Source organism: Erpetoichthys calabaricus, chromosome 15 (genome assembly GCF_900747795.2).
Source record: "Erpetoichthys calabaricus chromosome 15, fErpCal1.3, whole genome shotgun sequence".
In the NCBI taxonomy this organism is placed as follows: Eukaryota; Metazoa; Chordata; class Cladistia; order Polypteriformes; family Polypteridae; genus Erpetoichthys; species Erpetoichthys calabaricus.
The window spans coordinates 93661413-93680517 of NC_041408.2; the positions used below are offsets into that span (position 1 = coordinate 93661413).

The 19105-nt window shown below is 38.3% G+C and overlaps 1 protein-coding gene across 1 annotated transcript; it reads right to left on the minus strand.

Annotated features, from left to right (window-relative positions):
- Window positions 1–990: 990 nt before the first annotated feature.
- Window positions 991–18674, minus strand: gins1 (GINS complex subunit 1 (Psf1 homolog)). Its single transcript, XM_028820949.2, has 7 exons — window positions 18454–18674; window positions 13690–13754; window positions 11413–11511; window positions 9491–9581; window positions 6816–6932; window positions 2891–2965; window positions 991–1287 (listed from the first exon to the last, which is right to left on the minus strand). Exons 1-7 carry the CDS (start codon window positions 18526–18528, stop codon window positions 1219–1221), a joined length of 591 nt encoding a protein of 196 aa, XP_028676782.1. The 5' UTR covers window positions 18529–18674; the 3' UTR covers window positions 991–1218.
- Between the last annotated feature and the right edge of the window lie 431 nt (window positions 18675–19105).

Here is a 19105-nt window from a genome sequence, read left to right on the forward strand (position 1 = left end):
GATATTAGCATATATAAATACATAAATACATAAAATGTGCTATATGAGAAAAATATGAAATACACTAGTAAACCAGATAACAAAAATAAACAAAAATAAGAGATAAATATAAAAGCTGCTATAGTTAAACACAGGAAAGCTGATATTATGTATTTATTATTATCATCTTCATAGATGCAACAAAGGAGGAGGAGGTTAGGAGCAGGCGCTGATACAGCACATCGCCGCACCCACCACATGACAAACCAACTGAGGACCCCAGGTTAGGACCCGAGTGCCGCCATGCAACGGGTGACACCACAGCACCACACCAGTTCAGATGGAATGGAACCAGTATTTGGTCAACCGGAATAAAATTCAACATATATATATAAAGAAAAGTGCTATATGTATCTATATATATATTCATTGCATTCATAGTCTTGAGTCTCGACAACCTGAATTGTGTGGGTGGTTACCTACCAGGTAACGCTTGTGGTTGGTGTCCGAGGTTCGATTCCCCAAAAGGGGAGCAGTAGAGTGTGTACGCCTGATGAGCCCAAATGAGAGCGAAACACGTGTTGCGTACTCTTTGCATTATTTAACAGTAAACTATGCAATAATATATATATATATAGTACCAGGGTGTTGTACCGTGTTAGCCATTATGAATGTAGAGAAAAGCCAAGCAAAATGACACCTTTTATTGGCTAACTAAAAAGATTACAATATGGAAGGTTTCGAGGCAACTCGGGGCCCCTTCTTCAGGCAATATAGAATAAAAATAAAAGCGGTATCTGCACACTTACCATGCCATGGCATCTTCACCTCCATACACACTAACAAACCAAATTCATTTCACTGCCTGTTCTCAGTCCCATTGCATCACATTTTTTGTAACATTCTTCCCCCTCCTGGCATCATCTGGAACTGCACACAAGCCTCTGCTCACAACACCAATTTATAAAAGAGCTGTCCCAGGCAGTAGAGGAGAGGTTGTGTGCTGTTTGAGGTCATGTGGAGGAGTGCTAAGTTGACAAGTGTGAAAATAAGAGGAAGAAATGTTGAGAGAAAAATAAATAATACATTGCATAATGTGTCTTTGAGGGGAGGAAAAACAAGAAAGGATGATACCAATGCAGTTTATTTAGAACAGACAAGTGAAAACATATTTACAAAATGCTGGATAGAACACCAGTTATGAAAAAAAAAATGAAAGTGACCCCCCCACCACTCTGGTCATGACATAACATGTTCCAAGACTCCTTGACGGATCAGCTGTTCACACTTCCATCTGGGCAGAAAGTGCTGGAAAGAGAACAGAACAGTTGTTGTTTTTTCCATTAGATTAAACTTAACCAAGAATAAAACAAAGACATAATAAATCTCATTAATGGCCATAGTCACTTACACCCCAGTGACTAACACACAATATCACACTTGCTCTGCCTCTGACCGTCGGCCCATCACTGCACTTTAGGAGTGAAACTGTCCGCAGTTCTAATAAACTGCAGCCTAGACGCGAGCTATCTCAGTTATCATGATATCAAGATACAGGGAAGTCAAATGCTTAGATTTAAATGCTGTTATTGATTGGCTGCAGCTTTTTTCAGCGTTGTTGACAGATATTTTCTCAAATAACTTTATTTTGGTGTCACACATCTTGATGAACACTTCATGATATTTCAGCTAATTTTAAACGTAAAGATGGCAATTGATGATGCTAAATTGCAATTCTGCAAATGTGATGCTATAGAGTGCACACTAAAAAGAGTCTAAACCTCCTTGTGCAGGTCGTATGAATCAGAAGCCGGTCTTCATTGTAATCCACTTATGAATATGAATCATAATCATGATTTAGAAAATACGCAAGCAGATGTAAAAAGAGAGAAAAGAGTGGAAAATCAACCAGAGTTGAAACGGACAGTGTCCACAATACATGGAGATTCTTACACACTTGCATGCCTACCATAAACTCTTTACACAAGTATAGCAAATACCTGCTGACCTTGGAGCCAGCGGGTACTGATGTGTTGCAAACTGGTCAGACAGACATGCAGTGAAGGATTCGAGATGTCACTGTACTCTGTACACAATGAAAATGAGATTAAATACATCATGAGATAACTGGCACTGGAACACATGGCTTATTGCAGTGGTCAGTACAAGTGGCTATCGAGTTGCCCCATGATTCTAAAGTAAAAAATAATCTCTAGATCGTGCAGTCTGAGCGCTACTGAATCTTGTGCCATTTGCCAGAAGAGAGAAGCGAGAAATGTGCCGCCTGTCCATAATAATGCAGTTTGCTCTTCCAGAACAGCTTGTGTTGAGTGTGCCAGTGATATTCTGGGCTGACTTCACCGCCCCCTATTGTGCTTTGCAGTCCTGAGATGAGTGGGTGCCGTACCAGGGTGTTGTGTAATCAGTTAGGATGCGTCCCAGCCCTGGTTTTCTGCAAATTTTAACAGACTGTTTAGTGAACAAGTCCAATTTAAAAATAACCCTAATTTCAGACAGATCATTTCAAATACAATGTGACAGCGTGTCAGCCTGCCAAGGCAACAGCAGGTTTGTAAAAGATACGAAGGAGGGAGAGCACAGAAGACGGACCCCCAATACAGTCAGCACTGCAACAGGAGAATCCGGGATTAATGTTCAAACAATACGCTTTAGTGTTATGAAATGAGAATGTATATCACAATTGTCAAGTGAATCACAATCAGAGACTTTAATGAAAATGTCTGCACTGTGGCAAGCTAATGCAAACAGGGAGTCACTGGGGGTAGAAAAGTGCATCTGTACTAAATCACAAGAGTGGAAGGAAGGCCTACCTAAAACACACCAGGATAATACAACACTACAGAAAAGTGACTTTCCTTATTTAGGACCTTGTCCCAGTTTTAGATCTTACCTGACTGTTTTTCTTAAGCAGTATTGTGGTGCCATCATCAATTTCAAACTCTCCATAATCTTTCAAACAACGAACCTAAAAAATGTAAAAATAAAGAACAATTAGTTTTGTTTGCACAATATGCACCATGGTGCAGAAGTTCACATTGCTGCTGCACAGATCCAGGGGCCTGGGGTCAGCCTCACACCTGTCCGTGGAGAGTGTGTGTGTTTTCCTTGTGTCTGCGCAGGTTTTTGTTCCAAGTCACCCTGCATGTTCATTGTCTACTGTATATGACCTCTGTGTGTGTCAGTCGGAGAGCATTGTGGGATAGACCAGACCTCTGTCCTGGGTTGATCCCTGCCTTGTGCCCAACTTTGCCATCCCCACTCAACAGCCAACAATCCCTCAGTTGGATTAAACTGGCATGAGACTGTTAAATCATATACTGAGAAGAAAATCTAGCAATTTAGACCAGTCTCCTTCCAAAGTCTCTGAATGACTTCAAGCGACAGACAGTGGTTTTCAATTTGACCTTTACACAAAATTCAGAAGTGATGCATCAATGGGAGGAAAATCTACTTCAAGTTTACCAGTAATGGATCATTTCTATTCCACTTTCTACTTTGACGTCCAATTAAAAAAAAAAAAAGTACGACACAACAACATGACAACTGGACAAAAGCCGAACGTTTTTCATGGAGGAATTAATTTACAATTACCAAGGTAAGTTTATTCACTTTTTTATGCCGGTACGCTAGGTGTTTCAGCTAACGTGTTTTAATCAGTTTTGTTTAATATGTAAAGTTAGCGTACTCTGTTTTGACAGATGTGAGTATATTATGGAATAAACAAAGTAAATTAGTTGTAACCTTATAAAATAACCGTATTTGATCTGTGCTTACCCAGCAACCATTTATTTTTGCATCGTTTTCACACGTTTTTCCGTGCACGTTTTTAATAATGACATTGCAGTCACGTTAAGTTTGGCATAGTGACCAGCAGCAGGTGCCACTGGACGCTCGTATTCCACTGAGAATGGCCTGCTGTGCTGTTTTCCGTTAGTGCAGAGTCTCACACGTTAACTCCGAGATGAGCATTTGCCCTTTTTTTGTTTAGAATTTGAACACAGAGGGACACACTCTCGTTTCATGACTCTGCCATTATTTAGTGGAAAACAGTTTACTTGCCAACAATGCTGAAAAAAAAGAAAATATGCAAGTGTGAAAAGGGCTAATTGCACAAAAATAGGAGCCATTCTAGTACTCTGAAGTTTTATTCTCACCAAACCTAATTTTACTCCATCATCTGGTGAAGGTAAGAGAGATGGTGGCTTACTGAAGATCTTCTCAAGCAGAAAAAAAATGTAAAATGCCAGCCTTGGCAGTTCCACGTCTTGTTGAGCTTTTTTCCGTCAGTATTAAAGGAGTATGATATCCCATTTCACTATTTATTGTCTGCCAAAATATGCCTCATTTATTAATGATTTTTCACATATTTTGTCTCTAAGAATTACTAGTTATAACAATTTCCTAAACGTTCTGCTACATCATTTAGATAAATCATTCTGACCCCAAAGCCCCAGAATTTACATTTAATTGTATACAAGGCTTTGCACTATCCACCTCTTAACTTGTTAACTCTAATTTTATTCTGTTTCCTATTATGGATATGTTAAATGTTTAGATTCATGTATGCTAATGTATTCAATTAACTAAGCCTGTGGGGGTTGAGATGGGGGGTGGTGGTGTGATTTACTGTTTTGTACTTTTAAGCCTCTTCAGTAATTCGTTCACTAGCACCTTTTTATATTTTGGAGTGTTTGTCCTCCTACATTCCTAACTGTAATCTTATTAGCATAACTAATGCCGGCTTGCTAAGAATTCTGGGAGTGAAGCATCAAAGAACTAGTGAGGTAGCCTGTTCTTTTTATGCACCTAACATATGTACAGTTAGAGATACGCCAGGCCAGTACAGCAGAACAATTTAGAAAACTACTACGTCCAATCCTCCTCCTTAATTAGTTTTTCTGATATCTGAAGAAATTCCTAGAATCACTAACATTCCCTCTTAGTGATGTTAGGTGGAATCTGTCTCATCAAAAATGCTTTTTCATTTGCTGTATTATAGTTTGGTCACTAATCACTACTTTTATACACATTTCACGGTTTTTCCATGTTACTCAGTGCTAATGCTGTGCACCACAGCCACCTGTAATGATGCTGGGAAAATGAAGAAAGCTCCCCAAGAGTTAACTGCCGACAGTGACGTGTGTACAGGTATTGCGTACTGGTGAAAGCCCAGAGAGGGCGGGTGGTCTTTTGGCCTTAAACCCCAGGAGGTTTTTTTTCTCCCATATCCAGCTTTCTGGAGATTTTGTTTCTCTATCCCAGTAGACATCTGATCAGCTAAGTTAGTAATTTCCTTTTCTCATCCCTATTCTTTTATATAACTTTTTTTAAAAATACGTATTCATTAGTTTTTGAACTTTGTTTTGTAACTCTGTTTAGCTATTGTTCTTGTAAAGCACTTTCATCTGTTTATGTATAAAATGGAACGATGAGGATTGCAGGAGTAGCAGAGGAAGATACAAAATGCCATAGGGAGGGCAACTAACCAGAGCACAGTGAGTTTGTAAATGCAGTTTCTTTGCAAGTGTATGCCATTCATATAATCCTGTGATAATGTGATGAAATAGAAACACATCTTACATCAGCTGCCAAAAAAAAACATTACATACCAGTGTGAGGTATTTGCTTAAGGGAACTTCACCGAGTTACCTCAATGCTCCAGAGACCAGGGTTCAAATCCTGGCCCAGGCCGCTGACTCTACTGAGTATGCACAACATTTGCTCCAAGTACTTTAGTTTTCCAACCAGACACCCAAAGACATTCTTGCTTAGTAACTGGTAACTTTAATACTTGACTGGGTGCCATCCATTACAGGGCCCACTCAAGACCAATTTGATTATTGTCTTGTACCCAAAGATGCCAAGATTGAGTCCAGCTCCCCACAACTCTGAACTGGATGAGCAAGTTAGAAACATGGACGGATGGAGTTTCATCTGTGATAATTTGAGGCCCCCCGGTTTAACGTAAGCCCTGAAGGGTGTAATTGCTACAACACAACAAGTAGTCGGCTGTTTAAAACTAAAAAAAGCTATTCTGGGTTGGCTCTGAGGCTAAGGATCTGTGCTGGTATCCAGAAGGTTGTCGGTTCGAATCCCCGTCACTGCCAAAAGAGATCCTACTCTGCTGGGCCCTTGAGCAAGACCCTTAACCTGTAATTGCTCCAGGGGCGCTGTACAATGGCTGACCCTGCGCTCTGACCCCAATGGGTATGCGAAAACTAACACATTCCTAATACAAGAAATTGTATAAGGCGAAATAAAGAACAAAAAAATCTTTAAAAAGTGAGTTAACTAATAAAACCCCAAAAAAAGTACAAAAATGTTGCTTCTGGAATACCATAATTACATTATTAGCAACAACTGGCTTCTAATTAAGAAGTGGTGGTAGAACAGAAACCTGCAGTCACTGCGGCCCTCCAAAACTGAATTAGAGGACCCCTGCATTAAACAGTCAAGTGCTGGATACTGTGCACAGGAGGTGTGAACAAACACTTACATCTACTGCTATATAACAGATAACAGATACTCTGAACAGATATGCACAAAGCCATACTAAAAACGGAGAGAGACTCCTGTTATTAATAACTGCAATTTCATATTTTTAACAGCAAACATTTTTTCTATGAGCCAGTCAAGGAAATCTTTCTTAGGTTAACACACATCCAGTCACCCTTCTGCCCCACTGGAGCTTAGAATTCTGTAAGACAGAAAATAAGGTGACCAGAGCCTGAATATATAAAATAAGCTCAGTGCAGCCTTATCTGCATTTATGAGGCCATTTTGTTATTCAGCTTTCATTTGTGAGTATTACAGACCTCTATGTACAGACTTTTTGGTGGCTTCATATCTTGCGTGATATCCAGGCCTCCTCCTCCTCCCAGTGATCTCATGTAAGTGGCCAGAGATTTCTTATACTGGTTAAACCATTCCAGCTTTAGGTAGAGAACGAGAAAAAGACAGAATACAAGAAGTCAATTACAGAATGTGGCAAGAGGACAAAGAAAAACATTTGAATGGCAAACTCTAGAGGTTTATGTTGTTACAATGAATGGAAAATCAAGAGTGCACTCTTTTACTTTACAATCCAATTCTTTGGCTCGGCTGCCTGCCTAAAGATTACTGCTTATAAATAAAACAAGAAAGGGCAACATACAAAAAGAGATGTGCAACTACATCAGTAATTACAACCAATTATCGTATATACATGTATAAGTATAACAGCCCACCACCACACAAGGGTGGGATAAACCTAAGGACAATTGGCACTGGAAGTTAAATTAAAGAGTGTGCTTGACAGCGTACACCACATGAACTTAAAACTACAGAACGACTAAAAAAAAAATGAACAGTAAAAATGACAAAAATAAAAATTAATAATTTGACAATATGGCTTACATACCACATTCAAAAAAGTGAAGAAAACAAATAACCTTGTAACTCTCAGCTTTGATACACTTTAACATTTTCCTCACTTTAAGTTCCCAATTAAAGACAATGTATTATGTCCAAATCTTATTGAATATTTTCATCACGGTTATCAATATAAAAAATGAGTACACGCACAATCCTAGCACCGAGAAACGAGGAAGTCAAACGAATTAACGGCAAAAATGTCAATCAGTTACACATCAAATTGGTTAAATGCGTCCAAAAATTGTTGAACATGCCAAATTGTTTAAATGCATATCAGTAAACTCTGCTGAAACAGTTGGTGGTGATGGTGCGGAAGATGAAAACAACAATTTACAATATCACAAAGAATATCTGGTCTTCCACCAGCCGAATTACTGTAGATGGAAGGATGTATCCAAGAAAGGTAATGTAGTACATCTTCAGGGGATAACATTAGACACCAAAGGAGATCTTGATATGCCATTTGTATTAAAATTTTAACAGTTTCCCATTAGAATAGCTTTTGCAAAGACAACAAATCTCAGAGTCAAACATTCAAAAAAGTCATTTTATTTAATAGAGAGAAAGAAATGAAATTCAATCACGGGCAGTTATACGTTGCATTGATGCAAATGTAACATTTCCCATGAAAATAAACATCCGCATCCCCGTATGTGAGCGGCAGAACCGCAAAGAGGCTAGTGTGTAGCCCAGGCCGGAGGGTTGGCAAGCGAAGTGAGCAGGGGTTTGATGTCCCTTAGTTTATTAGAAGATCAAGAGAAACATGCTTGCTATTAGTTTCCAGGTATATTTGCTTTACTTTGAAATGTCCGCCAAAAATAAGTTTAACAATTGAAAAAGAAAAAAAAAAAAAGACTTCTCCTGCACTCATAAGGTTCGGCGCATGCACTGATAGCACGTTGCCTCACAAACCACACGACAAACCACCTGGACTGGGACCCGAGTACGGTGGGTGACACCTCAGACTCACACTGGAAATAATCCAAATCAATTATATAAAAGGAAATGGAGCGATCAATTATTTATGTGGCATTTGAAAGCATCCTATACTTTTAAACTGAAAAGCATGTAAAGAATTTTACAAAAAACTGTTGGTAGTTTCGCAAAAAATTAAAGCGGATGGTATAACAAAATGTGAACAACAGTGTGCAATGCAGCATGTACTGTATCTTGTAAGGATTCACTTCTAGATATTCAGGTGCAATACTGCGGTGTGAATAGAGACAGTAAAGCTAGAGGTTGCTATGCTTTTGTAAGATAGCCAAACATCATTCATGATTACTGCAGTATTTTAAGCTAAAAGTTGTGGATAAATATTTACTGGGTTTAAAACAATTTAAGTTTTATAAGTTAAATTACAGGAGGTGTGGTGCTGCAGTGGTTAGCACTGCTACTTCACAAATTCACCGTTTGGGGTTTAAATCCAATGTCTGGTCATTGTATGTGTGGAGTTTGCATGTTCTCCCCATGTCTGTGTGGGCTTCCTTTGCATTATTCAGATTTTCCACTCACATTCCCAAAGACTTGCTGGTTGATTTAACTGTGGCCCCCCCTCCAAGTGTAAGCATGAGAAGTTCCGGTGATGGACTGTTGCCCTGTTCTAGAATGTTTCCACTATTTTGCTCAGTATAATCTTTATTTTCAATGTGCCATATACAAGTAATTTTTACATTTTGTTAAAGATAATTAAATCAGATCAATCATTCAAATGATTACATTTTCTGGAATTTTCCCCAACAAATTTTTCACAAGAAATGTTGAGTGTGTTGGTTGTGAATGCCGATAATTAATGCAATGATTGTTATATGAAATGAGAAAGAAAAAAAAGTTAATGTACTGTATATATACACACACATAGGAAAAACATGTTTCATAAGGTAAAATGTATAGCATCACTGATACGTCTTTTAAGATAATTAATTTCTGCAGTAACACACTGCATTTTAGTATGTTGAAGAAAAAAAGACAGGAAACAGGGTGTATGTACAGTACAGTATTGAAAGGTTTTACATGTACAGTAGATATTGGTTTAGGGGTATATTCTGTAGGAGATTATTATTAGACACAAAACACATACCTCTTCTGCACACATATGAAACCTTATTGCAGTTGGAAGAACACTGCCATACTCCCACCTCAACGCCCGGATGCGAAGTAAACGGTCATAGCTGACAAGACAAGATGAAAAGTACAAAATGAGCAATGATGCTGACCTTTCTGTGACACAGTTCTTGTCTGTGTGAAATATATATATATTTTTATCTCAAGGAAAATAATAAATTGTCTGTAATACTAGCGGATTTCTGTCTGTCTGGCAGTTACACCGTCTTAGGCATATTCCACCTCACTGTTTCTCATGTGTTATCTATTAGAATGTATTTTGTAATGCATGTAGTAATAAAATGAATTGCAGGTTTCTCTCCAACAGATAGTGCAGATGGTGTATAGCAAATATTAGAATTGCTGTTGTCAGCACACAAACAGACACTCCAAAGTAATAAAGGAAAATGTAAATAGAACAAATATGGGAAATAGATAAACAGAATGATAGAAGAAGTACTAATCTCATTTAAGCCTTTTAATAATTCTAGTGATCTCCCCTCATTAATGTAGCAAAATGAGAGCAGTAATAAATCCTGTAAATAAATATCAAATTCTGTTAACAACTATAAAGAGCGCATGCCTCTCCAGACCAGTGTTTGAGACCCCATCTGTCAGACTACCAGCTTAGTTGCCTCTGTGTGATAGTCGGTGGGATCAGTACAGTACTTCCTTAATCAGCCCTTTTTATTTCCTTTCATTTCTTTCTACTTAAAAAATTCCTTTATGAGGTTATGGTGTTTGTTGTATATGCCATCTGTTTGATTGAAACGTGCCATGCATTCTTTTAGCACAGGTGAACAATGCCTTGGAAAGTACATGTTGGGAATGACGCTGTCAGGTGAGCACATCACAAGTGTCTTCATTGGTATGGCACACAGCAGTTTCACTCTGTTCGATTAATTTCAATCAGATGACACTTTTGCACTTGGATTTATGTGCTAGATCAATAGTCCAAAATTCATCATGGACTGGGCCAGTTAGTATATATTTATAATAATTATATATAATAACAAATAAGTATATTTTAATATCAGATGATTAACAATTAATAGTACTTTCTGAAAAGATGACAATACTACAGGCTATGCACGACAAGATAAAATACCTTGTTGTGTACATTTGAAATATAGTAAAATAGTAGATTTAAAGAGGCAAGGTTTCAAACACTGAATAAAAAGTGCACTTAGATTAGATGACAGTTTAAAGGTGGTCATTGTAGGTGATACTGCAGCCCTGCATAAGTCTTCATAAAGTGACAAGCATCAAGGTTATAAAATCTATGACAAAGAAAAATCACGAAGGCCTTTTCTTGTGTGGACTCACCCAGATGAGATACTCCAATGGCTTTAATAATAACCAGCACTTTATAGAAACCATTTAGCTTTAGGATTGGCGTTTATAAAGAAAAAACAACAAAAAAATCCTGCTACTTAATGTTAGCAAGTTATTAGATTCTTTTCTATAGATGGATACACTAAATATGAATATCTATTCTTGACAGTATATAATTAATCTAGTACAGAGAGCATATTAACTTTCCTTTCAATTATTTAGTAGGCATTAAACTGTTTGGAGCAGTTGAAAACAGTAACTACATTTACAAAATTTAGCACTCAAGCTTACAAAAATAATTTTTCCATTCACAAATTTGCCATTCCAAAGGTCATGCAAAAAGACAGTTTCCCCTCTGGGATTAACGCAGTGCAATAACAGTGTACTGATAATTTTATACATTGCTAAATAATGCTGTAGGGTTGGACTCCTGAAGGTTTACTTTTGAAATGCTGGCATTCTGGTTTTGTTATACAAGTTTACTGCTATCCGTCCAATATTTTAAATAACCCCTTCTTTACCTGTTTAAAATGTATACTCAGATTACAAAAAAACAATACACACAGGTATGCTGCAATACATCTCTGATTCCTCAGGAGACAGCAATGCCGGAATTTAATTGTTGGGATCAAATCGCTTCTTCCATCAGATTTTGCAACATTCCTGTGGATTAAAGTTTCACAAGCACATAGTAAGTAAGAATTGCTTCATTTGCCTAATGTCCAATACCTTTGGTCAACAACTTGTCCATACATTTTTTAATTAGTACAATTAAATAGGAATGTTCTGAATAAAAGGGGCATGAAATGCAAGTGAGTGATGTGTAACGACACTGTAAAAGCCTAAAATGGTATAAATCTGTCTATTAAAATAAAAAAAAAATCTGCTGAACAAAGCAAGCAGTTACAAGTTAAAAAAAAAACTACATACAGTGCAGTGTAAATTGGAAATTGACCCTGAATCTTTTGGTTTACATATATTAGTAATTATTTAAACTTAAGTTTAATGGTTTTGTAATTTTTGGTTGTAACACAACAAATTGTGGTAGCACTCTGAGTGGCTGGTCATTTTGAATGCTTTTCTACACCTGCTTTCTTTTCAGTATTACAGCACAAAGCAGACTTTTTTAGTAACCATTGTGCAGACTGTAGATATTAAAGATTATTTCCAGGAAACCAACATTTTGCGTAGACTGAAAAAGAATCTGCTGCACAAAATGCTGGCTGTTAAGAACACCGATGTCATACACATGTACTAAACTGGTATTAAGACTGTATTCTTTTCCATTTATTTAAACTATTGCATATCAGCGCACCCCAAAATACCACATTTCTTAATGACATCTGTACACCTTTATAATAGCTCTGTTTACTCTCAAGAAAAATGTTGAAATGCTTTGCCTTTGAAAACTAATCACACTGTAGTCTTCCTCTGTTAACAGTATTATGAGTCACAGCAGTATAATGGGTCAGTGCAAATAGGTGTATCGTCTATAAAAGCTTGTTAAAAATTCATCTGAATGTTGGGAATAAGTTGCTTTACAGAATATGTAAATTATATTTTAGAAAAAAAAAAACACATGCTGTGACGATGCGGGTTCTCTCTATACTCCCATCGTCCGTCCCGGAGCCCTGAACCCAACACCGTCGATAATGTCACCAAGATAAGCTGACAAATGGGGACAAATCTCACATTAAGACAGGGGATATATTCAAAAAGTGCTTAAGTGCTTTTATTAAAACAATCATCAAAAAAACAGTGCAGTGCTTCAAGTGCAATAAATAAATCCTTAAAACAAGTGTCCAGTGGGGATAAAAACCATCCAATAAATAAATCCGAGGTTAAAATGTGCAGAACTTAAAAAGCAGCCTCTCTCTTGTTATTCTCCGCCCCACCTCCGTCACTCTCTCTCTGGCTCACCCATTGCTCGCAGCCAGCGGAGACCAACAGCCACGAGCTCCTTCAGCTAACCTCCATCTTGGGCCGGAGAGTAAAGGGAGTGAGAGACTGCATTTTTAACTTCTGTATTTTAATGGATTTATTTATTGGATGGTTTTTATCCCCACTGGACACTTGTTTTAAGGATTTATTTATTGAACTTGAAGCACTGCATTGTTTGTTTTAATAAAAGCACTTAAGCACTTTTTGAATATATCCCCTGGCTTCATATGAGATTTGTCCCCATTTGTCAGCTCATCTCGGTGACATTATCGACGGTGTTGGGTTCAGGGCTCCCGAACAGACGTTGGGAGCATGAAGAGAACCCGCATCGTCACACATGCATTTTGCATATTGGGAGTATAAGACTGGATGATTTGATGTATGGATTATGTGGCACAAGTAACTTGAGGTTGTATGCTCATAACGTGTAAAACACATATAGCTTTGGTAAAATATTAAAAAAAAATGAAAGCCGTCCATCAACAGGAAGCTCCTTCACATGCGCTCAAGCTTTTGAATTGAAGATGGACTCGTCTCTCACTCTGATTCACTGGTCAAGAGTCCCGTGTTCAATTATTTATTTATTTATTTAGCAATATGTTAGCATAAAACAGATCTGTTTTGCAAATTGTGAGCATACAATCGACTGACTTGATATGCGGATGATATGACACAAGTAACAAGAGATTTTGTTCTTGGATATTTTTGATATTGTTTGCATTTCTCCAGCACAAGTCACCATAGGCCCAAGTTCGCACAGAAATGTGGTTATCTCCATTCTCCACAAAAACATGACATTAAAATATATTTTTGGCCATTACTATAAACTACATGTGGTAAGAAACATAAAAAAAATATTTTTGAGGAGTACTTCTTTGAAAACTGCAATTTTAAACTTACACATCCATCTGGTTTTGTTCATACAAGGCCTTCATTTCTTCAAAAACTTGTCTTATCCCATCCTCCTGTAAAAAATTAAATTGTCTTTAACTGGCCACTTAGAACAACTTCAACTTGGTTATAACAAAAATCTGCATGCTCTTTTATTTTACCACTTTCAGAGGAAGAAGCATTAAGACAATTTATAAGCAAATGAGACACAAACACAAGATAGAAAATGCATTACATTTAGAAACAGATAATTGCAAAGTAAGATAAATCAAATATATAATGTGGGTGGGCGGCACGGTGGCGCAGTGGGTAGCGCTGCTGCCTCGCAGTTGGGAGACCTGTGGACCTGGGTTCGATTCCCGGGTCCTCCCTGCGTGGAGTTTGCATGTTCTCCCTGTGTCTTTGTGGGTTTCCTCCGGGCGCTCCGGTTTCCTCCCACAGTCCAAAGACATGCAGGTTAGGTGGATTGGCAATTCTAAATTGTCCCTAGTATGTGCTTGGTGTGTGGGTGTGTCCTGCGGTGGGTTGGCACCCTGCCCGGGATTGGTTCCTGCCTTGTGCCCTGTGTTGGCTGGGATTGGCTCCAGCAGACCCCTGTGACCCTGTGTTCGGATTCAGCGGGTTGGAAAATGGATGGATGGATGGATAATGTGGGTACAAAATAGCAAAAGGTACACGTATGTGCTCCTTTTTTTTAGATTTAGATTTTATTTTTTTCTCCAGCCTTCTGGAGTTTTTTTTTTGTTTGTTTTTTCTGTCCCCCCTGCCTATCGGACCTTACTCTTATTCTATGTTAACTAATGTTGTCTTATTTTAATTTCTTATTTTGTCTGTTATTTTTGTTTCCTTCAATTTTGTGAAGCACTTTGAGCTGCTTTTTGCATGAAAATGTGCTATATAAATAAATGTTGTTGTTGTTTGTATTTTGTAAATTTATATTTAATTGATCCTAAATTGGCTGTCAAGGTGCTGCCGCCTTATCACAAAGAGACTGGGCTATAACTGAACAATTACTGTAGTTGTACTGTGATTATTGAACACCCGGGAACAAAGGAAGACCACATTACTTTACTTTGATGTGTTTTCTAAACAACTTAAAACACAAATGAATTAGTTAAATAAAATAATAAAAAATAAGTGAACCATTGTTTACTTGCACATTTCTGCCTCCCAATTGTGCATTATCTTTTAAAGAATTATCAAAGTAAAGATTTAGATTTACTTATTTAACTGACGCCTGGAGTTTTTTTTTGTGTTTTTCTGTCCACCCTGGCCATCAGACCTTACTCCTTTTCTATGTTAACTAATGTTGTCTTATTTTAATTTCTTATTTTGTCTGTTATTTTTCTTTTCTTCATTATGTAAAGCACTTTGAGCTACTTTTTGTATGAACATGTGCTATATAAATAAATGTTGTTGTTGTATCCATGGTGATTTGAATCACCTGAGTGATGCACTTGGTTCCATTTCTTTTTGTTTTGCCATTTGGAGCACCGGCAGGTGAAGTGACTTGCTCAGGGTCACACAGTGTCATCAACAGGATTTGAATCTACAGCTTCAGGGTTTGACGTCCAAAGCCTTAACCACTACACCACACACACTGCACTGCTAAATTAAGAAATACACAATATTTACAGTTAAATCTTGTTTTATAATAAGAAGAAGTATGCACTGGAGAGTAAACATGTCAACGTCTGGGCTAGTCCTAACGTAATATATATGGCTATCACACTGCAGTTTAATTTAATATAAAGCATAGAAGAGCGTAAACATTCACAAATGTTATGGATGCTATTTAATAAAAACAATGTTGGGATTTTTATTACATTTGTATGATGTAAAACAAACGCTCTGGTATTGTTTGCTTTGGCTCAGCCTGGCATTTGGCTGCAGCGTTTTTACTTGCATTTAGCTTTTTTGCAATGCAGCTCCTTTATACAGACAGCAGTACGTCTGTATAATGCCTCACTATGACTGTGACAGCCAAGTCAGACGTTTTGGTTTTTTTGTTCAGACCAAAGTGTGTGTGTGTGTTTATTTATTTAAAAAGCTTCTGTAACAAGTCTATCTATCTCTCTCTACTTTTTCATTGTTCTGTGAGTTGTCCATGATGCTGATATAAATTAGTTGTGCAGCACAAGTCTGCCATATCAATATCTTTGTGTTCTAATCCAACGTTCTGGCAAATGGCATAAGTATTTTTTTTCCCCTATACCAAGTGACCAATCCCCCCAGCTCCCCATCAACTTCCATTGTACAGAATACAGAATAAATGTCAGGTTAGCTTATTCTGTCATCTCCAAAAGCAGACACACCTCTAAGTAAAATAAATGGCAGTGGGATGATAAAGGAGACTTCTGATTGGACGGTCTGAATTGTGCGTAGTTCATGTCCAGTAGACTGGCAGGATAAACTCCTTACAAATGCGTGCAGTGATTTGACAACCAATGTGTATATATTACTGGCAATAAATCACAGCTTTTTGTGATTTAGTAATCTCACGGGTCCAAATCAGGATTTTGATTTTAATTTGATTACTTGTGCAGCATTATTTGGCATTGTAAAGGATTAATTGGCATCGGGCCACCCTAATTGTCACAGGTTTGAGAAAAGACAGATGCCTTTGTTAAACTGGAGCTGAGTTTTGTCCAGCTCAGTGCAGGTAGGAGGGTGAAAGTGACTGGCAGCTCTCGTCAAAAGGAATAGCTAAAGTACCCACTGCAAGGAGTAAAAAAAGTGCAATCAAGGAGCCAAGTAGTGATTTCATTTTTTTTTTATTTTAAACCAGGGACAAATTCATAATATTACAAAATTCAATTTCTTATTCTAAATCAGGGGTCCTCAGTCCCACTTCTGGAGGGCCGCAGTGGCTGCAGGTTTTTGTTCCAACCTGGTTGCTTAATTAGAAAGCAATTCTTGCCAATAATTTAATTTCATGGCTTGTTAGTGCTTGAACGCTGCTATGTCAGGTAATTCTTAGAAAGGGAAAGAAAATCCAGGATATAAGGATATCATCCAAATGATTTGAAGGCTAAAATGAATGAGTAATTCTCAGTCCTTCACTTTTTCCTCTTCAATTTCCTTCCAAGTATTTAATTTAACCCAATAGTGCATGATAAATACACACGGGTGTAAATGGTAACAAGCTAAATGGAGAAATGCTGGTCTCTTTTGTCATTTGCATGTTATTGCTAATTAGGAGCAAATTAAAAACCAAGAATTCAGCTGTTTAAGACTAAAATAAGCAATAAGGGTTCAAAATCTTAACAAGCGAGACAACTAAAGTGAAACAGAAGTGCTACTTGAGCAATAAGTGCTTCTTATTAAGAAACTGGGTTGGAGCAAAAACCTGCAGCCACTGCGGCCCTCCAGGACTGGGATTGAGGACGCCTGTTCTAAATGAATGTCATTTTTTTAATGCTTGGAATTTTGGAAAAGTGATACAATTTATCACAGCGGTGCTATTCATAGGTGTTTTCTACAGCAGTTTGTGACGAGTTGTTGAGTGAAGGGTGGCATATGGACTAAACAGTGTTTCTCTCATCAGGCAATACTGATTGCTTTGGATGAAAATGAAATAATAATAATAAAAAAGAGTAGTGAAAGACAAGTCAAGCTTGAATGCAATCCAGCACACTAAAGGCAATCTGCATTTTTGTTCTGTTTCATAAGGATGGTCTATTACAGGAGAATTTCAAAAGACAATACGTTTTAAATGTGAAATTTGTGATGTAACACTTTTTCTGCTCTAATTATTCAAATGAAGTGCAAGTAATTTCAGGAATTAGGTGCAAAATCATTTCAAGAGAGGAAAGAAATGCTTTGGATCCATCCATCCATTTTCCTAACCCAATTATCCAGAGCAGGGTTCCTATACCCCACCAAGCACTGAGCGAATGGCAGGAACAATTCCTTGACAGGATGCCAGGCAATCACAGGGCGAACACACGCAAACACTCACTAGTGCCAGATTAACATTGCCAGTCCTCCTAACCTGCATGTCTTTGGACACTGGGCACTGGGACAGCATGCAAAATCCATGCAGGGTGCACCTATTTAAAAAAATGTTAAGCATATATTTGCCAGCATGTATTTATTAGCTTAAATGTGATATTTTACGCCATGGTTTGATTCTAGCATTGCATTTGCAACACAAAATGTTAAGTTTAATATCTGCATATCGCAACTTAAATTGCAATTGCAATATGTGTCAAAATCATCACAATGTATTTTTGATCAAACCGTGTAGCCCTTGTGCCAATAAAACATCACTGTAAACCCCATTCATTAGATAATGGGAATGTGCCAACTTTGCCAGTCAATTTCACCCAAGTATCCACGCTGGTCTGGGCAAAATTCGTCTGTAATTGAACTACCCTGGGGATCCCTGCTCTACGCAGATTTAGGACGTTCTCGAATTCGAATTCAGGTCGCGGGTGCTGCGAGGCTGAAGCGCCAGGCAACCCACCTCCGTTCCTACAGACCACACTTCAGTTCATCCGTCAGCGAGAGCGATTTAAGTGTAAACTTAGCGGCATGCGTGTAACGATGTCAAAGCCGGCCACCAACGATAGTTTGAAACGGCGACCCCCTCGACATTAGCCGTCCCGCGACTGTCCAAATGGGAAGTGCCAGCGTCACGCAGTTGCAGATCATGAAACAAGTTATTATCTCAGAGTCACCATTCATCTGGACGCCGTCCTGCCTGTGAAGATGACACCGAGAAGGTAAGCGTGACGCGAAGCGTCTCGCACTAGTATTAGAGAAACTTACGTTAAATGCGGGGAGCTGTCCATCGGCGGCTCGCTTGAGCTCCCTAATCAGTTCGATGGCTTTTTCACAAAACATCCTGACAGCAGGGCCAACAGCACACAGCGCCGGGTTCTGTAGCGATCCGCTCAGGATTCGCGCTCACAATATCAACCAATTGAAAAGACGAATTTGGTTCGAGGGGCGGAGATAAGGGTACCTGGTGGGGACAAACTTCTTGGGTTCCCACAATGGTTTGCGCTTAAAGGGTAAGTCGTGCTTTTGGCCTGCGTGGTCCGCGTTGCAGTGGTTATTGAGTAAAGTGCACTGGGGACAGGATGTCGGATTTTATCCAAAACTGAGCGGCGCTAATGTTAGGCGTAATGAGCAGCTGTGTGAGTGTCGTATACGAAACTAATGCTAGTAAAACTGATTTGTAAACGTGATCAACAGTAACGTATACATGAAGCTAAGCAATGCTTCTGTGTGTTTAATACTATTCATTAATTTTCAAAACCCACTTTATGGTAAGAAGATCACGGGGTTATTATTATTATCATTATAATTACGTTACTTATGAAAGTTTATTATTCCGGTAGCAGTGGGTGACAGGGCGGGGCACTGGATAAGCAGGTTAGCAAGTTTAAGTTTGAGAAATGGGCAAGTCAAGTAGCAC